We start from the raw sequence: 23,099 nt of genomic DNA, 5'->3' as shown, positions 1-23,099 counted from the left end.
AGATTTACTATCCGAAAAAAGGAAGGAGGACATGATCCCAGAGACGGCATGTTGCAGGTGTGAAAGTGCAGGTGTAGACAGTGGAAGATATGTATAGTGTACTTTTCCCAAAAGCCTGTTTCTCAACTGTCCTCCATGAACAGGAACATCATACGCAAAAGCAAACCCTTCATCTCCGCCACCCTATGGGCCTCCGTAATACTTAGCATTTTGTGCAGAGTGAAACTACGCAGACATAGATGGATGTTTCTTTGTGTTACCCTAATCCAGCAAAAGATGTTACTGCTTGGACTGCTCGCAAGTCCCTGTCCAACCCCTCAGCCTCTTCCGCTGGCTTACATTGTGCATGTAGATGCTCCCTAACCTGGTTCTGCTAATCTGATCTATTAAAACAGGAGAGAAAGGAGTGGGGTGGGCAGGTAGACACACACCTCAACTGCCAGAGCTCAGAAGCTGGATTTTAGAGCAGTTTGACTCTTTGGAGAAAGTCATTCACAGTTAGCTAAAAGGTCCCAAACAGCTTACAACTTGTAAAAGCCTTCATTCACTCCTTTAAATTAGGTAAAATTACTCTTCCTCCACCAGATAATCATTATGCATTTAAGGACATATGTAATAGGGAAAAAAACCCAGAACACCTCAGAGCCAACAGGAAGAATTATATTATTATAAATTAAAAGCTACACAGATGTGGAGATAAACTCAGATGAGGTAGTTTCCCAGCCCTATAGTTTCTATGATGATAAATAATTATTCCTTCCCTGCTAGTTCTTTTCAGGCTGGTTTGTTCCGTTCCCTTCCAGATTCTTCAAGACTTGAGATTCATATTTATGTATGAAGCAGAACATGAAATGTTGCCTTCATCACATAATGGTCTAAGGATATCCCAATTTGGAGTGTGAGGAAGCTGAAAAATAACTTAAAATAGGATGTTATTAACTTCTTGGTTTGTACTGAGTTTAATTTGCTTGATTTTGAGCTAGAGTTCTCCAAAATACATAAAAGAGTTCTCAGAGATGATGGCCGTTGATGTCAAATAGGCATCTGGGAGCCACAATAAACATCACCTCAAGAACCTACCAGCTCATCACTTGTGCTGGATCCAATTGCAAGACCTTGGCAGTCTCACAGACCTGAGTCCTGATGGATCTCAGGTGTTTCCTGCCTGATGGCAAGATAGACATAGAAACGTCTTCAAGATTAAGGTGTCAACTATTCCATTCTACCTTGGAAGTGGTTTGAGGCAAGCACCATCTCTGTCTTGAAAAAAAATCCAGCCTTTGGACCAGGGGTAAGATAAGAGGTTTTTTACACTACACGATACTCTTGATGAAATTTAGTTGGGGATACCTAAAAGACAATTTAAATAATTGTCATAATTTTGTTCATGCCCTCTTTTGTTTCATTATTTCAGCTCATAGCTGTCTTCAATTGTCAGTAGCCTAAACAAGTACTTCTGTGTACAATGCAGTGTTACTGGCTCACAGGAAGGGAGATTTAAGAGGGCATCTTGTTTTATCTGTCAAGTATTCTGGAAACTAATTTGAAGGACAGAACCTGCACCAGCCTAAAACGTGCCAAGAACAGTTAGCTAACAATGATTATGATTCAAATTGAATAGTAACATGGCTCCAGCCTGAAAATAAATTCTACTTACCACCTTATTGTAATTGCAAGTCATCTGTGTATATGCCTACTCCGGGATGAACAAGATTTCTGCTTTTGAATTTGGAGGCTTTGGCCAGCAGTACCAAGATGCTGACCTCTCTCATACTGTACGAAAAGGGTAAATAGAAGAACACGCTTCCTATGCCTCAGTGTCCCCTCTGTCATGTAAATCAGGACTCTAATGAAGCACAAATTGAGCTTGTGTAAAGCGTATTTTAAGTTACCCAATTACTGTAAAGAAATTCTTTCACCTTTGAGCAACTGACTACATACAGATTTCACTGAGCTGACTTGCAAGACAGTGACTTGAGAGATTTTAAGTTGTTTTCCCTGAAATGCACTGTCAGCACGACTTACAGTCCTCATGGTCTCTCTGAGCTCAAGGGTATTTTCCTCTCTCAGTGTTGATGTTTGTTTTAAGCTTGCACGTATGCCCACCTTCCCAGTAATAAAACTCCCACTGCTGTCACTCTGAACAGTCTACAAAGCACAAAGGGGAGCTTCCTTACTGTATTTATCAAGTCCTTCCATCACTCCAGAGCGGACAAGTGGCTACACAGATCCTACTGAACCTTAGTTGGCCCCCAGTACATAGGGGCTGTAATATGCTGTACAACATCACACAGACATGTGAGGCCATGGGATCCAGCAAGTAGATGCAAGCCCTGAAGCTGCGCCTAGCTACAAGATCAGCTTAGACAGCTGAAAAATTTTTCAGCTGTTTGAAAAATAGAACACAGCTGAGGTAAGAGACAATGCTAGGGCCAGCGAATGTGAAAAAGGGTTCAGACGGTTGGGTTCCTGGCTCCTTCAGCCTTAAAACAGTTATTACGTATCTCGGACACCTCCAAAAATGTTTTCTCCAATTCACTCGGTAATAAAAAGTAGCACATATCCGAGATACATTGCTAACATGCCAATTCAGTGCTTAAAGTCTAAGCAGTTGGCAAGCCAAAGGAAAAGAAGAGGATTCACAGTGATCCCACAAGCCTGATGTACTTCTCGTCAGGTGACCATGCTTACCAAGTGATGCAACAGCATCCTGCGCAAAAAAAAAACCAAAACAAAAGCTTAACAAGGGTGATGACAAATGACAAGAAGAACTGGATGACCCAAAAAGCACACTGGGACATGACAATATAAGACTATACATACAAGTAGGCTCACATCTCTGAACAAACCTTGAAGACTTAGACCTCAAAATGGGGTGATACAACTGAAGCATCACATACAGTTTCCTTGGCTGTGAAAGCATGTCTCCATGGCTCCTCTAAGCAACCTAAAAAGGGTTGCAGGGACATGCAGTTGCTGCTGCACTCTCTGCCCTTGCTTTTCAGGGTAACGATGTGTCTTTCAGATTTCTTTAAGGTATGCAGGACTATGTACAGTTATAACTTTGTAATTTTGCTACCTCTCACCTGCCTTTCATTTTGCAAGGCCACTTTAATCCTGCAGCTTCTCTAAGATCACTGCAGCAAAAGCAGCAGTGGTCAAATCCAGCTTCACACTTGGAATAGCAAGTACTGGGTAGTAACTTGACTTTCTTACCCTTATAAAACAATGCTTCCTGCCTACAAAGGAGCAAAGATTCAAAACCCCAATCTTCATAACAAGGCCTGTTAATTAGCATCCCTATGCTAATAAATTACAGTTCCTCTGAGTCCCCGCTTCTTGGAGCTATGGTTTTATGGTGCGCTTTTCCACTCATTGCAGTAGTTTCTGGGGAGACCTAGACTTGATGTGCTTAGATGCAGTGTTCTTTTCTGCCACATACATCTCAGTAGACTTGTCTTACTTCTCAGATGAGTGTGTCCGAGTACATCATTGTCCACTTTACAGGCAACTTCAACAAAGAACATGAATTAGTTTCAGAACCACTCCATCACATCTTTTACGGAGATCCAAAAGAAAACTCCTTCCCACTCTCATGAGGGATACTTCAAAGCAGTAGGCAAAACTTCAGGATTCATGGGGTGCTCATAATCCCAGAAGAAGGTAATAGGATCATCTTAAAAAATAACAAATGTTTTCAATTTAAAGTGTAGTATGTGCAGAGATGATAGTCCATAATCAACTGTAATGCACTAAAAGGGCACCAAGCCTGTTGGAGTTCAAGGACCATCTGGATGTTGCTCTTAGTCATATGGTTTAGTTTTAGGTACTCCTGCAAGGAGCAGGGAGTTGGACTTGATGATCCTTATGGGTCCCTTCCAACTCGAGATACTCTATGATTCTGCGAAAAAATAAATTAATCACTATTTTAACAAGAATGCCGAGGCAAACTATCCAGGAATGCAGAGAAGACTGAAATACTCCAATTCCCTGAACTGGACCATGGACTGTTATGTTCTCCTGCCTTAGAATAAAGAGATGGTAAGAGTTTGTAAGAGCAATGCAGGTATTTTCATACAAGTTCCCCCTTTTCACAGCAGCATCCCAAATACAACCTCACAAGCACAGGATGGGTGAAGGCACTTGAGACCAAGATACGTAAATCCTCTTCCAAGAATGATTCTCTCAAAACTAGATAGGAAACTAATACCTTGTAAGATTATAAACGCAAATGCTCAAATTTCTAATGATCATGTGACACTGCCCGAGAAACTAAAGAGACAAAGCATATAATTTCTAGCAGCAGCTTTCCTGGCCTTGGTGACTTCAGAGAGCCACTGAAAGCCTGTCAAAAATGTGGGAGGTTCAGTGTCTTCAACAGAATTAGTAAGAGATTTAGACACTTGCAGTGAAACTTCAGTGATGTTTTAAATTCGGCCACTGTCACTGCCTGCCATGATACTTGAGCCTCTTGCATGTCTCCAAGTCCTACGTGGTTCTATGGTCCATGTCATGTTTTGGTTACAGCATCAACCATGTCAAGAAGCACAAGAACCACAGAATTTCCTTCAGTATGCAGACTTGGTGCTGGATTGCTGGCAGCACTGTGACGGTTTGAGCTCTGGCAGGAACCACTAGAAGCAGGGAACTGCAGTACACAACTAGGAGAGAAGTGGAAATCTCCTTGCAGAAAGGTCTTTGTGACAACTGACACGTTAACCCCGATGGGGTCTTCCTGTCCAGCTTCCGTGCTGGTGAGCTCTTGGATGGGAACCAAAGAGCAACTTCCATACAAGTGTCTTAAGCTTCTGGCTCCAAGTCTGACCCCTGATTTTTCCAGAAGGTTAATTTGGAGTTTAGCTATGCTATTTGTTTACTCTTGTGAAACAAAAGGACTTGCAGTGAGAGAAATTTTATAGATAAAGTTATCTAGGCCATAAAAATGTCCTGTTTGCTGGGACAGCCCTGTTACAAAAATAGTGTTTAAATGTCAGTGACTTTAAGACAAATATTCCTTCATTCAGGAATATGCTCTTCTCAAAAATTTTAAAAGCTTACCTACCACTGGACAATAAGGAAACAACAGTCTCCAGGAACTAATGTTTAAGAGTTCTTTGCATTCCATAGATCAGCAGATGAAAGCTCTGTCTTGAGCAGAAGGATAAGCGAGAAGAACAGAAGAGCAGCTTTGACTTTTGTGTCCTGGGTACAAAACAAGTTTGTGCACATCATACCATTGGCCAAATGATCTCCACATTACAGCTCAACACAGCCCACGCTGTTCCTTTGTTTTGGGACAAATTGCTTGAAGGAGAACTGAGGAGTGCTATGATACTTCCATCCCTACAGGCACTGAAAACTCAAAAGCCTTGAGGAACCTACGCTAAGTTAGCCCTGCTTTGAGGTAGAGGTCAGACCAGAGGACCTCCAGTGCTCCCTATCAGCCCATATCATTCTATGATACCATCTCAATACAGCCTACTGTATGTATAGCTAACAACTAATTGTACAAGTATAGAGTGTATAAACTGTGGCTAGTAAATACTGTAATACAGTACATCTCATAAAATGTCAGGCTTAACAGGACCCCAGGGATTCACAGTGAATGAGGGAAGCCAAGGAGAGAAAGTGCAACAGATCCAGCCCCAGCACCTGATGGCCTGTCAAAACAGCTCCTTTGGAGTCTGCGCTTCCTCCACACACAGTCTTTCCTTGGCTTCCTTTTGAGCAACCCTTGCCTTTCCCATATCTGCCACAGTAGTTGCCTAGATATTTAAATATTTCAATTAATTACCAGCTTCTCAAGTTCAGGAACTATTTTACCTTACTCAAATAGTTTATTTAAAAATATATATATAATATTCTCCAATTCAGAAAAGGATAGAACTTCCCACAATGTAACATTTTTATATATATATATATAAAATATTTATGCATTCAGTGAATGGAAACAGTTTTACTGTATACATTTTTAATGTTGTACTCTATGCAAATCTGTATTGCCTAAAAATATACCGTACTTCTGTAAATCAAAACAAGCAGGGAAAAAACACTGTAGCTGTGCACTGGGTTATAATACCTAACAGAAATGATCTGAAAGTTTTAGTTCTGAACTTAAGAACTCACAACATCTTACTTTGCGAGTGCATAAATAGAAGACTGAATACATTCTGGCTCTGTTAAGGTGAACTGTAGTAGAGGTTACAAAATGTAAATATATTTATTAATTTTCAGTATTTCAGTGTTTCCAAGTCCACCTTTCATAATAGTGTTAAATAAATCATGGTCCTATCCTTCCAAACATTTCAACACTCTTTAAAAAACAAAAACAAACAAACAAAATTTTAAAGTGAAATGTCCTCCTTCATTGAAGTGTTAGATCATATTTTAAATTACTGCACTCCCACACAATATTTTATATATATATATTTTAAATATATATATATTTATATATATAAAGAGACCAAATAGGAGACTACATTTTTTTACTGTCAATATGTTTAACATCGCATACTGTAGTTGTATAAAACATGCATTTTCTGGGATAATTATGAACACATCATGAATGAGTCCACATAAATTATATTTTTTTGTACAACTCCCAAGTTTAAAAAAAAAAAGATTAAGTGCCTCTGAGGCCCTTTCTTCCCAGCTATCAGTTCTCAAAACACACTACTGAAATATTTATCTATACCTATAGCTATGTGCTAGAGAACCAGATTTAAAATTTTAAAATACATCTACAGTATGTTTTACTTTTCTTAAAGTTTGTGACAGTCCTCTGATATTGTGTTGTGAAATGTAAAAATAGTCACAGATTGTTTTTTTCCAGAAATAAAAAACACATCTAGGAGAGTACGCAAAAACAAGGCAAAATGAAGTTTCATAGCACTTAATGAGGGTTAATATAAGTCAATAACTAATATTGAGGTTTGTAAAAAGGGCTGGATGAGCAGTTACATGTACGAGCAAATGGTCTAGTAATTCCAATGGTATCAGACATTGTTTCTGTAACCAACACTTCTCCACCCTTAAAACCAGTCGATATACATTCAGAATAGGCTGACATTGATATACTTACTAGGTGTAAAAATAGTGCACTATTTTTTCTGCCACAAAGCAAAATTGCATCCTAAGAGCTGGTAAACCTTCTTTTTTCCTTAAATAGAGAATGGGCAAAAAACTTGGAAAAAAATTAAATTAAGGCAATTAGACAGGTAAAACAGGACTGCCCATGATGACGTAGCTGAAACTAGTATATACTTCAAACTTATACTAGCTGCTGAACACTGACATGCAGCTTTTGATACACGTGTATGAATGATATAAACTTCAACATTATGGCTTTATACAAGTGCATAGTTGCAACTGCAATAAGTAACGGTATCTGATTAATAAGCATAAAAAAATAAAGTGGAAAGATTTTTAAAACCCTCTTGCAGTATTACAGTACAATATATATACACAGTATAATGGTCACTTCTTACAGATGCAGTCTATATCACTATGGTGGATCTTCCTCCTGTTCTTCTTGCAGACATGCTGGTGGCATCTTTACGAAACCTGAAAAGTCAGTTTCTTCCATTCCTCTTGATCCTTTCATGAAATGTAGTGTATGTGTCTTGCCAAGAAAGCTTTTGTGGAACAGAGTTTAGAAGTTTACCTAACATATCCTTTTACTATTTACCAACCATTCCTCATTTGATCAGTCACTCAGGAGAATACAGGAAAACCCTCAGAGATTAGTAATTTATATTGCAGCAAAAATGTAAACCTCTGATACATATAGCACAATCTCTCAGGAAAATATATATTTTTTTTTAATATATTTTGGGATATGTTTCAGTCTTGCTGTAATGGGAAGAAAATTATCACCTTGAATTGTGTCTGCGTTCACGGAAAGCAGTTAGCTGAAAAAGAAGCAGGAAATTTGGTCAGTGTAAATCTGACAAAAATACACTTCCTCAAATTCTTCATTTAGGATGTGCTCATCAGCATATTTGGGAGAAATATCATTCCTCTTCATTCAACAGCATCGTTACTTAAGTATAGCACATCCTTACGCATTATGATCCCAAATCAATTAAACCCCCTTGCAATAGATGAGGGTAAAGTACAATATGCACGATGTAATAGTCACTTCTAAAGATTAGTAATTTGTAAACTTTTAATACATAAAGATGCAGTATATTTAATTAACGTAATGCTTGTTACTGTAAACACTAAGCCAGTTAAATTCTACAAGAGCTGGTATCTCAGTTAACTGAGTATGCAGCTGAGGTACAGCCTTAGTGCTGCTGTCATCACCCATTCTTTTACAAAGCTGAGACACACCTTATGTACTATTATTTAAAATAATTCTTAGGAATTTAACGTTTAGGATTTTCTTCTGTGTAAACGTAACATTGCATCAACATGTAAAATGATCAAACATTGAGAACTATAAAATAGTTATCACTATTTCCAGTACATTCATCACATTGCATATTTAAGTAAGCCATGGGACAAATTAGATCAATAAAACAGCTGAAATCAATAAAACAGCCAAATCTTTTCTAAAGCAGTCAAGGAAACCGTATCACAGAAGCTGCAAAGCCCATTTGTTTATGTAGTTTTCAAATGCATGGTTAGGTACCCAAAAAGCACAGCACTGCAAAGGAAAGCCAAGTCAAATTCACTTTATAACACAGGTAGAAAAGCAAAATGCAGAACTCCAGTGTTTTCATGTCTGCTAGCCATAGACCAGTTTGTTTATGTTAAAAGCTTAAAAATGAAAAGTATTTGTAAATACCAATTCGATTTCAGCTAAATATCCAACTGCTACAATCTCCCTTTTAGCCTTCAAAAATTATCTGCAGAGGTTAGCAGTATTAGCACTATAGATGGGCAACCTACTCTGACAACCCTGCTGGTTTTTTTTTCAGGCAGGCAGACATGAATTTTGAAAAAAGATTTAAAATTAGAAAAATAAAAACACTGACAAAGGCAATAACTTCATTTTAATGAAAATGACTCCTCTAAAAATTCATCAACATCATGAACAGAATCTCATTTTTACTGTTTAAAATATTAAAATGAGATCTTGTGTTTTCTCTGCTTTGAGAAACAAAATCCAACATAGCATGCTGTATTCAAAGGCAAACAAATCCATTCCTCTCTATTTAGATTTACCCCTTATACTTCTTCAGAAATCAAAAACATCGTCATCATCATCACCATCAATATCATCAACATCATCAAATGACCAATCCCAGTCCTTAAATGCCAGATCAAGTAATCTGCAACAGGAGGGTTTGATGTTTAATGTGTGTCATGCTCCTATAAAAGACTTCAAATTTCCATTCATCATCACTAAACCTTTTTAAGTAAAAGACTGTGTTAAGGTAGGTGGGTTCCTTCCTTCGCCTATCATGGAATATGAAGACTCAGTATTCATGTAAACCAGGAACATTGTATTCATTGGAAATTTAACTCACAAATCATTCAATTTTATAGAACACTTACCATATTAATTTTTTTCCCCCAAAAAATTCAGTAGAAAAGACCAACATGTACCATTTCGTAAAATTAGTCTGGTTTGCTGCTGTTCTTGTTGACTGAGGTACAGTTTCATGCTCTCCTGGTATCCCTTTCCAGACAATAACACAAGGCTAACAATTTTTCCACTAAAATCAAGTAATTTTGATTGCTGAACAGAACATCAAATGAAATAGCATCATCTGAATTTAAAAACAAATACAGTAGGATTTTACTACATCCCAAATACAGTGGGATTACACTATTCAACTATCCTGTAGCTCATTATTTAAAGCTAAGCAATGCCAAAAAAGAGGATATGGATACATCAACTGTTCTCTAGGCATTGCTGCCTGAGCTCCTTCTACGGTCACCATAGAACAAAGAAAGCAAGTGAGGCAAATGTTGTCAGCAAATGAGTCATTTTATCTATTTTAGACATTTTTTTTGAGATGGGATGAATCATTGTCTAGAAGCATTCATCTCTTTCTGTTGTTATTGAAGGATCTTAGACAAATATCTTAAGTACTAACTTCTTAATTGCTACAGCTACAAGAAAGGAAACTCAGTCTAGTCATCTCTCCAGTGAGCTCAATGGATTTTACATCAGGATTGTCTGCCAACCATAGGAGGCAGAGATAGAAACCTTACTCTAAGAGAGCTTTCAGTGTGTTTTAACTAAAACATGCTACAGTGTTTAATATAGTCATTCACATGCTCTCAACAAAATGGGTTTCAGGCGTTTTTTGGGTTTTCAGGTTTTAAAGTTTTTACACTTTGAAATGTGATGTATCTCTGAAAAGGCTCAATCTTCATTTATTATATGAACTACTGCTGTAGTAATTTTTCAAACACTTAAAGAATGTATTAGGCATTAAAATATATTAAAGTTGATTTTTTTTCAATTTGGAATTATCCTTTTGGCATAATTCAACTCAATGGATAAACAGAAATTGTACAGTCTGTATCAAAAACTGGTTTGCCCTTTCTTAAATCATCACGAAGAACAACAGCCATGAAAACCTTGGAGAAACAACCACTGTGTGAAATTCCTAGCAAGGACAGCATTTATTGGACCACGCAGGTTGGAAGGGACCTCAGGAGGTCTCTAGCCCAACCTCCTGCTCAAAAAGCAGGGTCAGCTACAAGGCCAGCCCAGGCTACTCAAGGCTTTGTCCTATCGGGTCTTGAAAGCCTCCAGGGATGGAGGCTGTCCAGTCTGCCTCCCTGCCCGGCTGTCTGCATTGGCTTTTCCTTCTATCCAGTTGGAATCTCTCTTGGTCCAACCAAGCCCCTTGTCTCTTGGCCTCCCACCATGCAGCACTGAAGAGCCTGGCTCTGTCTCCTCGATACCCTCCCCACGGGCAGGAGCAGGCTGCTATGATTCCCTCCCTTGGAGATGTCCTTCATGCAGGTTGAACAAGCCCAGGTCCCTCAAGCCTCTGCTATGACCATTCTGGTGGCCTCCACTAGACAGACCTTCCCCAGTTTTGTCAATGTCTGGCTTCAATTTGGGGCCCAAACGCGGAGGCAGTATCTTGCTGCAGACTAAGGAGCGAACAGAGGGGGATAAGCTCTTCCCTGAATCATCTGGCTGCACTCCTCCTGGTGCAGTCCCAGAGCCTGCCTTCCTGCCAGGGCCCACTGCTGGCTCATCTCCAGCTTGTCCCCAGCCACTCAGTCTGCAGATTTAACTGGCAACTACATCTTCGTTCTTAATAAAGTTCATAACAGAAAATTAATTATTACATACGGCAAGCCTTTGCACAAAAGCCTCATAGAAGCACCAGTCAGATACAAAATGGCTATAGCAATTACAGTAATTTATAAGTATGTGGTTTCTAATTAAAAGTGTTTAAACCATACAAATTTCCACTGGTTTGACAGACTTGCATTAGTAAGGTGATAGGTGACATGACCTCAGAGAACTACACTTTTCCATCTGTTAGGTACATTTTCAAAGCTAACTTGGAAAGTTTAATTGCAAAAATAAACTGGTTTACATGCAGAAATATTCATCGTCCTCCTTTTCCCACCATTACAAAATATACAGATAGGAAAAAACACAGACAGAAAAAAAACCATTCAAGACTGATTCGCAGTGGACGAGGACCACAACTAAAAAGAACGGTAAGAGTAAATAATGTGTTATGAAAGCATTTTGTAAAGAAGGTCATGAAGATTGAAAGAAGGGTTTTAGAAGGAGAAAAATTATTTTCAGAACACCTAAGAATAGCTGCGGAAAAAGAATCAGAATTATATGTCAACAGTAAGAAACACAATAACACTACTGAATTAGATTGTAAACACTATGCAGAAGAAACACATTCTACTTGTCCCACAAGTTGCCATGAATGTTTTCTTGATTCATGCTTCAATCCGATCATTGATACTTTGGTTAGTTTTGCACAAAGAAACTCTTTGATAATCGATCCCTAAAGAGTAGTGATTAAAAAGCTTTTAACCTTCATGGTTACAATAAAAAAAAATCTAATAATTTAAAATCCAAATTATGAGGTCTGGCTTTCTTTTAAGTATCTAAAGTAAATCACCAAAAATTAGACTGTGTGGAAGTTAGGAGGGAAGTGAAATTAAGTTACTTAGAGTACTTCACTGTGCATTTCCACACATTAAAATACCAGTATTTTTTTAAGATCTAACTCTTCGTAGCATAAGGTCCTTTTGTGATAACAACATCATCACAGCAAAAGTACGCTTACTGCATTCCCTGCTGTAATGCTGGCAACTCATTCAACCCAGTTTTCAACCACCCAGCTGAGATATTGGTGGCAGTCTGGTCACAGAAACAAGGAGAGCAATACTGTCTAGCCACTGACAAATTATCTCTCTGGGGAAAAATGTTAAGTCTTTGCTGAACTGACCAAACTTTTCACAGGCTGTCAACAACTGGGGACTGATATGACCAAGTATTAGCTAGTACTCTAGGTGATGAAAAAAGCAAAGTGAAAAAAACCAGAAATTCCATACTGTGCAATCACATAAGCACTACCTGCAAAATGTTATCACTTCCACAATACAGTACAGGATTTTGCTCCTTAAAACTTATCTAGGAATAGATTACTGGTTTTGGTATGGACATTTTTTTCCCCAAATCAGAGGAACTTGATAAGACTATTCTTTTAGGAACTATGAGACATGAGCATGAGTCCTTCTAGGCTGAATAAGGAATTGAAACCCATTCTCCCGCCCTTTGGTAAGTACTCCAGCTACGTGACTAAAGAGCAATCCCCCACCTCCCATCTTCCTGCTCTCTTTCAAAAAGCACACGCAATGCTCAGACAGGTGCCTACCACTGCACTGATGTGTTCCATGCTGTGGAACCTGCATGGGCAGAGACACAAAAGGGAGATTCATCTGAACTAGCTTTTCACTGTAGATGTCCAAAAGCATGCTGTATGCTCCTTTTCTACAGTAGGAGGACATGAATTCTGAAAACAACTCTTCCTAAACATCAACTGTAAATGGAGTCAGACATAGATACATACACATTTGGTCAGATGAAACATACATTAACATACAAATCCGCAATTGGGTGTCTAACCTTAGAGCAGGGCAGGAATTCAAACACCTGCCTCAAAACCAAGCAATAAGAAACAGAAGACATGTAGTCTTTTGCTAGGTGTAAGGCCTTCTAGACTGCTTTTTGAAGGCACCTAATTATCTCCAAGGTTCATTAGGACCACAACTTCAAAACAGGTACAGTAGTGGCCATCTTGAAAATTGTTAAACCTTTCTTTTTCTTTTTTCTTTTCTTTTTTTTAAATCTTCACATCTCACTGACTCTTTGCCTAGTTAAACCATACTTTCCCTACTAGCTGCCAGTTCACAGGAACTATTAGGCTACAGATGATGCTACAAGTTCTGCCTGTTACATGTAAGAGCAATAGGATACATTATCAGTACAGCAGGGTTAACTAACAGGTAATGCAAGGTCCTTTAAACAAAGGAACAAACATCATGGCTCTTCTTATAACTTAACTGAGGTTTATAGAAGATAACATGCTAGATCACATGTCAATAGTCAACAATATTTATGGTCAATTATCCTTATCAACATATACGTCCTTAATTGTAGCAAAATGTTTAAAACAATAAATTAAATAGCAGCTCTTGTGTCACCTTGGCTTGTTTGGAGGAAGCTGTCGACTTGGTCGTCTGATGGACTGGTTTGGCTGTACCTTCATGGAAGTTCTGGGAGAAGATCGAGCAAAGGGGTCTGGTGCTGGAGGCTTCTTGGGTATTTTTTTCACCAGTCGGCTCACCCATTTTTGCTGTTCTTCTGTAGAACTAGCTAACAGTAGTAGATTCTTTGCCGTTGAAATATCATAGTACACTGTAATAAGAATTTTTAAAATAAAAATGAATATTGTTATTATTCGAAACATGTCTCCACATCAAAAATTAGTTGTCAGATTACCACACTCTCACAGTCAACACAAAGAGAAATCAGCAGAGAAATCAAAACCAAAGTGAACCAGATTTTGCCAGACTTTAAGTTTCCTGCCTGCTGACAGTGCCTCCTCCTTACATTTAGAGGGTAACAACTTAGTACTGTGGAAGATACATACTCACAGGGAAACAAACCAAGGAAGGGTAACACAAAGAGGTGTGCCTGAGCCCAAGAAACTATGTAACAAGTCACAAAGAGTAAACTTCACTGAATGTCATCTATTTTGTAACACGCACTAACACTATTGTTTCGCACAGCAATGCAGCACAACACACAGTGTGAGCAGTCTTAAAACTACCATGCTTTACTGCGTGAGTCTGATGACACAACAGGTATGTACGTATATTGGCCACGTGCCACTAACTCACAGCAGTGAGATGATCCTCATGTAGACACCCTTAGAAAGGCTGATGGCTACGTACTAATAAAAGAAAAACCTACCTGTTTATGTTTAGTTGGTGTCAGACCATTACTAGAATCCTCTGATCTATTAGAACGCTTTGTGACTCCAGCGACTATATGCATATTCATATACTTGCTATTTACCTTTGCAAGGTGCTATAATCTCTTCTTTTTTATCCATGTGATCTTTGTGACATTTGATATGGCAACGGCGACATTCTAGAGCAGGAGGAGGTTTAAACATATGCCACAGTGGCTTCATACAAGCTTCACAATTGGTTGGAAAGTGATAAAGAGTAGGTATAAACTCATGTCCTTTGTGACAAATGCAATTTGACTTCTCTCCCATGGGCTCCACAGGAAATTCCTGTTCCTTTTTGCTCTCTCCTTCATTAGCATATAGAATCTAGAATCAAAGCAAAGTAATCTCGGTACTCCTAGATGACAAATGTAAATTCAGAGTAATTTTCTAAGTAGAAAGACTGAAGGATTACACTGGAATCTATTTTTTTCCAAGCATTTTTTAGTAAGTATTTCATTAGACAAAGTTATGAAAATATTTTTGACAATGTGTGAAATACCATGTTTGTTACACTGGAAACATTAATTTATTGCTGAATACCTGGAATATCCTTGGAATTTCCTTGGAATCTGCTCTGTACACATCAGTCTGAGTGACTGGTCGGACATGGAAGAGTTTGCTGTAGGAAATTATTTCAATAAGGACAAAAATTAATGTTACCAAAATGATAAATTTAAATTGACAGATTAAGTTAGGATACAACATACCACATTAAGGCTTAGAGCCATTAAAGATTTGGCAGTACAATTTTCTAATCGCTTGATTAAAGTCCTATCTTTCAATCCTGCACATGAACTTCCAACAACCCTAAATAAAAAGAAGCCACGAGTATCCACCTGTATTTGCAAAAAAAATGACAGCACTGAAAAACCAACATCATGTGACTTTAATGATTGCCAATTACTTTCTAACACAATCCTCTCCCCACTCTCCAACCTCTGAATATCCACATTCTGCTTTGGTTAAGAAAATAAATTAAGTAACTATACAACCCACCTGCAAGGACATGTTCTAAGTCAAAATGTACAAACACTGAAAATTATAGCCTCTCTGCTTAACGTTTTTGTGTATGTGAGGTAGGTCTAGCCGAGCTAGTAGAAGCAGGTCAGTTACATCAGAACTCAATGGAGCTCCCTGTATCAGACTGAGCACCACACTACTGCTGCACCACTGCTTACAGCAAACACAATTCTTCATCACAACGGATACCTAAGGTCCCAGCTCCATAGTTCAAATTACAAAAGTACGTCCCATTTGACATGCTCCCAGACTGGACCTCAAGTCAAAGTCTTTCCAAAGTTCACCTACAAATCAGAAGAAGGAATCTCACATGATAATACTTACTCTATATCTAATACCATATAGGGATTAGATTGCTCTTTATCTTGTTCACTGTCATAGAACAGGATCTTCTTACTGCTTACAATTACATACTGTTAGGAGACAGAAAAGCATAAAACGCACATTTTAATCCAGCTCAGCACAGATGTCAAAGATGCCACAGCAATTACCACAGATGTTACAGCAATATTTTTCTACAATTTTATTAAATGGTAACTAAATGGACAATAGTAGTACTGTATGCTAAGTCCATGATTTGCCAATAAATTCACTGCACAACAAAATTCTGATTACCTGATAAATCAGTTTATGTTATCAGACTAACTTAAACAAATTTAAGTACCTACGAAAAGATAAAAATGAAAGTCTGGAAGAAAGTAAGATAAAAGCTTTTCATTTCTATTTTACTGATTTAATTTTCACTTGGACTGGTAGTAAGAATAATTGTCATCTTATGATGCCTATTTTACGTGTGCAGTTCACAATTAATAGGGATCATACTCACAGAGATCACTGTTATACTTACCAGCATTGCTAGCATTTTTCATAAAAAAGCTAGTTACCTAGAAGACCTCCTATTTCACAAAAAAGCAGTAAATGGGTGAAGGCTGCACAAGGCAGATGAGTAGTTGTTAGTTTTATCTCCTAAATAAAGAATTTTGTCAAGGGCATCTGTTTCTAGACTCTGCTGAATTCCAGCTACGTAATACTGCTGGGAATGCTTATGGCTGAATGTACAAGGTCATGTATGTTTGAAGATCATGAATTGCTGTTCTCACCTCTGTCTGGACAAAGAAGTGTCTTAACCTATTACAATTGTCTTAACCTGCTCCTCTCAGACATAGCTATACCAACTAACATATTTTATACATTTAAGTAATGAGAGAACACATATCGAAGAAAATTGAAGTGTTGAAAACCTGCAGTAAGTTTAAACCCCAGACTACACATGAAACAAGATCATAAATCTGGTTTTCTTACCTTTTTAACCCATCCAAATTTTTTAGTGTTATTTCTAACAGGCAGTGATAGCCAGCCTTCCAATCTTGATTCTAAAAAAAAAAAGATATATATTAAAGAACATAAATATTCAGAAAACATTATTTTTGAGACTACTATGCATTTTTAAATAGTTATCAAAGATCAATAATAAAGCAACAGAGCAAACATGAGAACATGAACTATTTAAAACTACAAGGTCTTGCAAGGTTTATCACAGTAAATGTTCAGGAATAAATTAAATCATGTATTCCTGAATACAGCCAATAACCAACAATGCAATCACAAAAAAGTAGTAGGCACAAGGAGGAAGGGGAAGAGCAAACTTGCAATTATAGCACACACATTCCCTTTAGTAGTTTCTTCAGGACTTAAAATGCTTATGTTTATCAACCTTTACCTTTTAAAACAGCATCTGAAGATATTAGTACAGACCACACAACATCCAGTTCAAGACAAAAAAGGCAAACTACCACCACAAATAGCCTATATCCTCTATACACTGAGTAAAATTTCAGAAGTTTAGTATTGCAATTTGTATTTTTTGCTCTGTAAATTTTTGGTTTTTTCTAATTCTGCCTATATCTCCTAGGCTTTCTACTCCAAAATAAGTAATTTTTGGCTAATCCTTAGGCCCCACCTAAACTCAACTGCCTTTTCACACACTTGCAGTATATTGCACTAGCACATTAGTCAGATTGGATTTATCAACAGTATTAACAGCTCAGCTATTGTTTGACATACACTTTTCAGTAGTAACCAAAAGCTCACCAGGATCACACTCTCCTAGTGCTTGGTGATACATACTATCACATAACCTTTGACCCTTATTTTATAACTGCACTTAATACAAGCATTTATTTCCCCTATGTTTTATTAAAAGGAACTACTCAATCACAGTATTTTTCTAATGAGCTTCCCACCCTAGCAGATAACCTCTACCGCTGCTGAGGAACCTCCAAGTCATAAATACTGAAGCCTTAAGTATTAACAAGCACAAAACCATGAAATGAGCATAAACATGCTCCAAAATTGCAAAAGCTATTTCCTTTCTCATCAGACAGCATTTGCAGGCTCCTGCCCATGATTAACATAGCATAACAAGTATTCATAGAATTCTCATTTTGTCTGGAGAGACCTGAAGCAAAGTTATTTACTCAGATATGCACTGTCTTCAAAGTTTACTGCTCTAGAAGCACTGATGTTGATGACACATTTTTATGTACATACCAAGTACATGAAGTAGTTCTATAACGTGTATTTTGCCTCGTACCTGCCACTTTAAATTTTTCCTTTCAACTACACCTGATGCAAAAGGTAGCAAGCATAATGCTGATGCAAAAAATCCTTCCCCACATCCAGGAAGCATGAGTAGTTTGTTAATGGTGTGAAAAAATATGCATTAATATTTTCCTTATTTTTCTCTGTAATCTCTAATACTATCGCATGAAATTGGACAAAATGAGAGCTTCTGATTACACTTCTTCATTTCTGGTGTCCATTCTATATTAACAGATCAGAGAAAGGGCAGAATATTCCAAAATTTCCACAGTACGTGCTTATAAGCACTAGGAAGGAAACCAACAAAACACAACCATCATACCTCAAATCTGTTTTAATTATGTCAGCAAAAAGTCCTAGCTTAGATATGGTTTTTGCTTTACAACAAAACAAAACTATGCAGAAAACATAACAGCAGCTAACAATAAAAAAATTATGTATGTACTTAACAATTCTTTTATTAGAAGCCTCACAGCAAAAACCAGAGAATGAGGAAAATAGAGGAAATGCATTATTCTTTACTCTAGTTTGATGAAGTAATGTCAATATCCCAAAACAAGTTCCGCCTTCAGTGGAAAGTTATTCAGGCTTTAAAGAAACCTCAAGTGAAATACAGAAATTTGAATGTAATTAAAAAAAACCCACCTCTGACATTAACACTAAACATAAGTTTTGTTCAACACAGTGTATGTGTAGTCATATAAAATGAATATAGAATTAATAACACAAAGCTCTGTTTTACCAGAGCCATATCATTTCATTATATGCTTTATGTGTCTGGAAAAATGAATAAATTCTGCTTGCCTCATCCATACAAGAATCAAATATTAAGATTCAAATTAAGGCAAAACAATGTAATACTCAGAAGACTCAATTTCTATGAGCAAATAATGTAAATTTAGATGGTGAGGAGTTAGATGTCTTCACACTTCACTTAAACACAAAGATTTGACCCTTTGGCATCCAGTATCTTAGGGTCATACAGATAGCTGCAGATACTGGATAGAGGCTACCCTGAAAACAAGGCCACCAGGCTCATTTATTCAATGATTTCATGAAAATGGTGGTTTTGTAAATGGCAGCAAGCATCTGTAAACATTCAGAGAAAACAGGCCAGTTATTTGTTCATGCAAACTTTTTCATGTCTTTGATGGCAATGTTTACTGCCACTGCAGTGTTTTTACTGTTTTTTGTTGCTTTTTGTTTGTTTGGATTTTTTTGTTGTTTTAATAATGTATTAATAGCGTTAGTTTTGAAACAGAAAAAAAGACACAGTAAGAACAAAACCAAACAAGGTCTCAGGGATGTCACCTGTGCTATCAACTTCTGTAGGGCTGTGGGAACAAGACAAAGGTTCTTCCTCTGAGTCAGAATCAGAATCGAGAAGCATGCGAGAACTGGAAGGCTTAGTGGCAATACTGACAGAGGTAGAAGAGTGCTGGTAGGTAAAGGACATGGATTCCATAGTGTGGGATTGAGTGATATGGACTAAACATAAAGCATAAAAGGAGGAAAAAGGTAGAAAAGAAGTCAAAATAGCATCTCTAAGAAGAGAGTATTAGTTTTACATTTCATCACCTAACACAGTAATGGCAAAGTAACCACCACTGTAAAGTGGAAAAAAATACTTAGTTTTAATGGAGTACAATAGAATTTTTTAAAGACATTTCTTTAAATAAATGTAAGATGAAGTATGATTACAGACAAATTTAGTTAGTAGGTGGACAGTGATCACTATTGAAGTATTGATAAGATGGTAGAAATACACGAAGATGAAAAGCCACAGAATCATCAGACCGTTAATTTAATACTTCAGCTTCTATGGTAAAACACTGATATAAACCCAATTAATGCAGAAATATTAATAAAATTAACATACCAGGGAATCCATCATCTGCCTCAGCGTCTCCAGGTCCACTGCCTATGCTACTGTTGTCTAGACCAATGTGCAATGACTGCAGCTGTGAACGAAGCTGTTCAATGTCACTGTCTTTGCTGTCCAGAGTCATCTGGAGTTCAATCCGTATCTGACTCTCTTCTGCTATTTGCTGTAAGGATAAATTACAAGATTTCCTATTATCACAATGGTCAGTTACTCAGAGAAAACATAAGTAGAAAATTATGCAGACTTTGCAGCTAATCTCAATATATACACTGCATAATTCTTTTGGTCACGGGAAATTCAGGAATAGAGACTGTATACACTACCTTAAAGCCTGTATCAATTCAATGAGAATTAGAAAAAAATGCTATCAATGTTTATATTTGCAAAAGGGTCTTACTGCCTGCATTTCATTGATTTCCTTCTGATATTTGATCATCATTTGGGTTAACTTTTCTCTTTCAGACTTCAGTTCCATATGCAGTTTCTTATTTTCCTTTTCCTTCCGCCTTACATCAGTGTCAGCTCCACGTTTGACTGGACCCTTCCGATTCATGATCTCAGCCAATTTATTCACAGCCTTCCCATGGGAAAGAAAAAAATGACAAAAACCACACCAATAAATACACAGTTTATCATGAAGAAATAGTCTTCTCTCCTATCCACTACCAGACACTTTTAATCTAACTGTAAACTAAGACCTCTGCAATTCAGTACTATAAAGTTGCTTTAGTTCAATGTATTACTCAAAATTGAAAAGAAGGTAATGATGTCATTTTCACTTCAAGCAAGCATTAGCTGTGAACACTTCTATTCATTTAAATACTCCCTTCGGTTTTCATTAGTTAGCCCCAAAATATATCCTTGGATTAAAATGCCACTTGTTCTAAAAAACAATCTGGATTAAAATCAGAAATATTCTCTTTTATGGAACTTGTAAAGGAATATAAATCAAGATGGAAAACAGTAAAATATGAATTCATTTGACTGAAATTAAGATTTTTGCTGGTGCACTGCACCTGGATTAGGAATTCCTAATAACAAGGATGCAGTTTCACTACACTGAAAGTCTACTTAGTAGAAGCAAAAAAAAGATCATTTTAAGTTGGTTTAGGGGCAAAAAAGAATAAAGCATTAATGGTACATATAGATAGTTTACCATGGAAAGTTTTCTATTAAAAATTATTTGATTCACAAACACTATCTCTTCATTCAGATACATTTGCTTACCTGGGTTTTCAATGTTCTTTCATTCAACAACTGTTTCTCAAATTGTGCTTTAATATTTCCTACATTTGCTTCTTCTTCTTTCAGCTTTGAAATTTCTGTAGCAAGGTAATTAAGAAAAAATAAACTCATTATAAAAGAAAATAGTACTATTAGAGAACAAAACTGGTTTCAAATTAAATTGCATTTGGTTCAGAGAATACATACGTTCTTGTGCTTCCTTCAGTTTATTGTTTAGTTCCTCCTTCTCATTAGCAAGATTAGCCACATCACTAGTTAGTGTCCTATTTGCTTCCTCCAACTACAAAACAAAAAGTGCACGTGACCACTTAACAAAACTCATTTGGCATACGAAAGCATTACAGGACAGAAGGAAATGCTTCAGAATGAAACCTGAATATAGGATAAGAGGACCAGCTGTAAGAGGGGTAGGGGCACAAAAGAAAGAATGATCAGAGAGATGCATTGAAGAAACATGGTAAAACTTTTTTTTTTTTTTCCTGTTTCATTCAAAGAAAATAAACATTTTTAAAATGTCAGGTATACTTGTATATCACTTACCTCTAAGTATGCTACATAACAATGGATAACTCAAACTGCAAATAAAACTCAAGGTCATGTAAACCTCTACCAAAATCACAATTCGTATTACTCACAGAGGCTATTGTGGCATCTTTCTCAGTAAGTTCCTGTTTATGCCTAGCCATCATCTCTTTAATCTCCAGCTCTTTCATAATCTTCTCTTTTTCCAAATCAGAGTACTGTTCTTCAGCAATGGAACGTGCAAGTTGTTCTGAATCCGCTTTTGTCAACGTAATCTCTAGCTGAGCAGCCAAGGAATCTCTGCAAATTATTGATATATATTATTAACTTTAAAAATGGCAGGTTACTGGGTGGGGTGGGTGTGGTAGGGAAAAAAAAAAAAAAGAAAACAACAAAAAGTCATCCTAATCTTTTACGTATTAGTAGTACAACTAGTAAAACCTACCTCTCATCCTGTAACTCTTGTATCTTTTGCTGCATTTCTTTGCAAAGTTTGGTCTTTTCCTCACATTCTTCTTTAAGTTCTCGAACTTGCGTCTTATACAGAGTCTAGAATTTAAAGTTGGAAAGAAAAGGACATGACTTGCATATTCTAGCTTGAAGGTACACAAAAAATGATACAAGATGACACGGTATGCAATTCTTTAATCACACACTCAATTATAGTATAATTGTGCAATGCCTTCTCTAAATTTAACTAAACATCATCATCATTCACAAATATGTTTCAGTTATTTTTTGGTTTTTTTGTAACTTGTCTTTGTGAATTGACAGATGCATGATATACATTTTATATGTTCATAAGCATACTGTTAAAGAGACTCTAAATGTGAAAGTCACTATTTGATAGAAAATCAGAAGTATCAGAAGCAAGGAAAATCATTTATTTTTCTCTACTATTTTAAATCTTTGTCTGACATAGGTAGGTATGTAGAATTTAGACTTTAACCATACAAATCCATGAAACGAAAATGACAGTTAAAGAGCAAAAAGAAGCATAGGAGGAAGGAAAAAACAGATTAGAAAAGCATTTGAAATTCAAAATTTCATGAAATCGATACAAATCTAGAGCTCTAAAGGAAATGAAAGAAAAATCATATTGCTCTGTACACTCAAACGACTGAGTACAGGTAAAGTGACAGACAACTGCAAGTGGACTTACTGCAGGGATTTCAAGACAGACTGTCTCTCTCTGGGCTGTCCAGAGCAGTCAACTGACCTCAACTCTCCCTTCCTCTCCTTTACTGTGTGCAACTTTTTGATCTATTAAAACTTCATATAGTCCTTCTCCTCACTGACCTGAAGACCACAGTAAAATCTTAAGTTTCCTCTAATTCTGAAACAAGCCTTTTGGC

At 37.0% G+C, this 23,099-nt stretch overlaps 1 protein-coding gene across 2 annotated transcripts in view; it reads right to left on the bottom strand.

The window, feature by feature from the left end:
* Positions 1–5,877: 5,877 nt before the first annotated feature.
* ROCK2 (Rho-associated, coiled-coil containing protein kinase 2) overlaps positions 5,878–23,099 on the bottom strand; it is a 58,343-nt gene continuing 41,121 nt past the window's right edge. For both annotated transcript variants that reach the window (XM_010566670.1, XM_010566671.1), the window contains 12 exons: positions 22,190–22,293; positions 21,858–22,044; positions 21,409–21,502; positions 21,205–21,299; positions 20,375–20,554; positions 19,972–20,140; positions 16,794–16,864; positions 15,816–15,904; positions 15,012–15,090; positions 14,534–14,795; positions 13,657–13,870; positions 5,878–7,910 (listed from right to left, as the gene is read on the bottom strand). In XM_010566670.1, the coding sequence (XP_010564972.1) occupies positions 7,907–7,910; positions 13,657–13,870; positions 14,534–14,795; positions 15,012–15,090; positions 15,816–15,904; positions 16,794–16,864; positions 19,972–20,140; positions 20,375–20,554; positions 21,205–21,299; positions 21,409–21,502; positions 21,858–22,044; positions 22,190–22,293 (1,548 nt within the window). In that variant the 3' untranslated portion in view covers positions 5,878–7,906. The remainder of the gene's footprint in view (positions 7,911–13,656; positions 13,871–14,533; positions 14,796–15,011; positions 15,091–15,815; positions 15,905–16,793; positions 16,865–19,971; positions 20,141–20,374; positions 20,555–21,204; positions 21,300–21,408; positions 21,503–21,857; positions 22,045–22,189; positions 22,294–23,099) is intronic.

The sequence above is a fragment of the Haliaeetus leucocephalus genome, unplaced genomic scaffold (genome assembly GCF_000737465.1).
Source record: "Haliaeetus leucocephalus isolate CR32 unplaced genomic scaffold, Haliaeetus_leucocephalus-4.0 Scaffold217, whole genome shotgun sequence".
Lineage (NCBI taxonomy): Eukaryota > Metazoa > Chordata > Aves > Accipitriformes > Accipitridae > Haliaeetus > Haliaeetus leucocephalus.
This window is presented reverse-complemented; position numbering and strand designations above follow the sequence as displayed.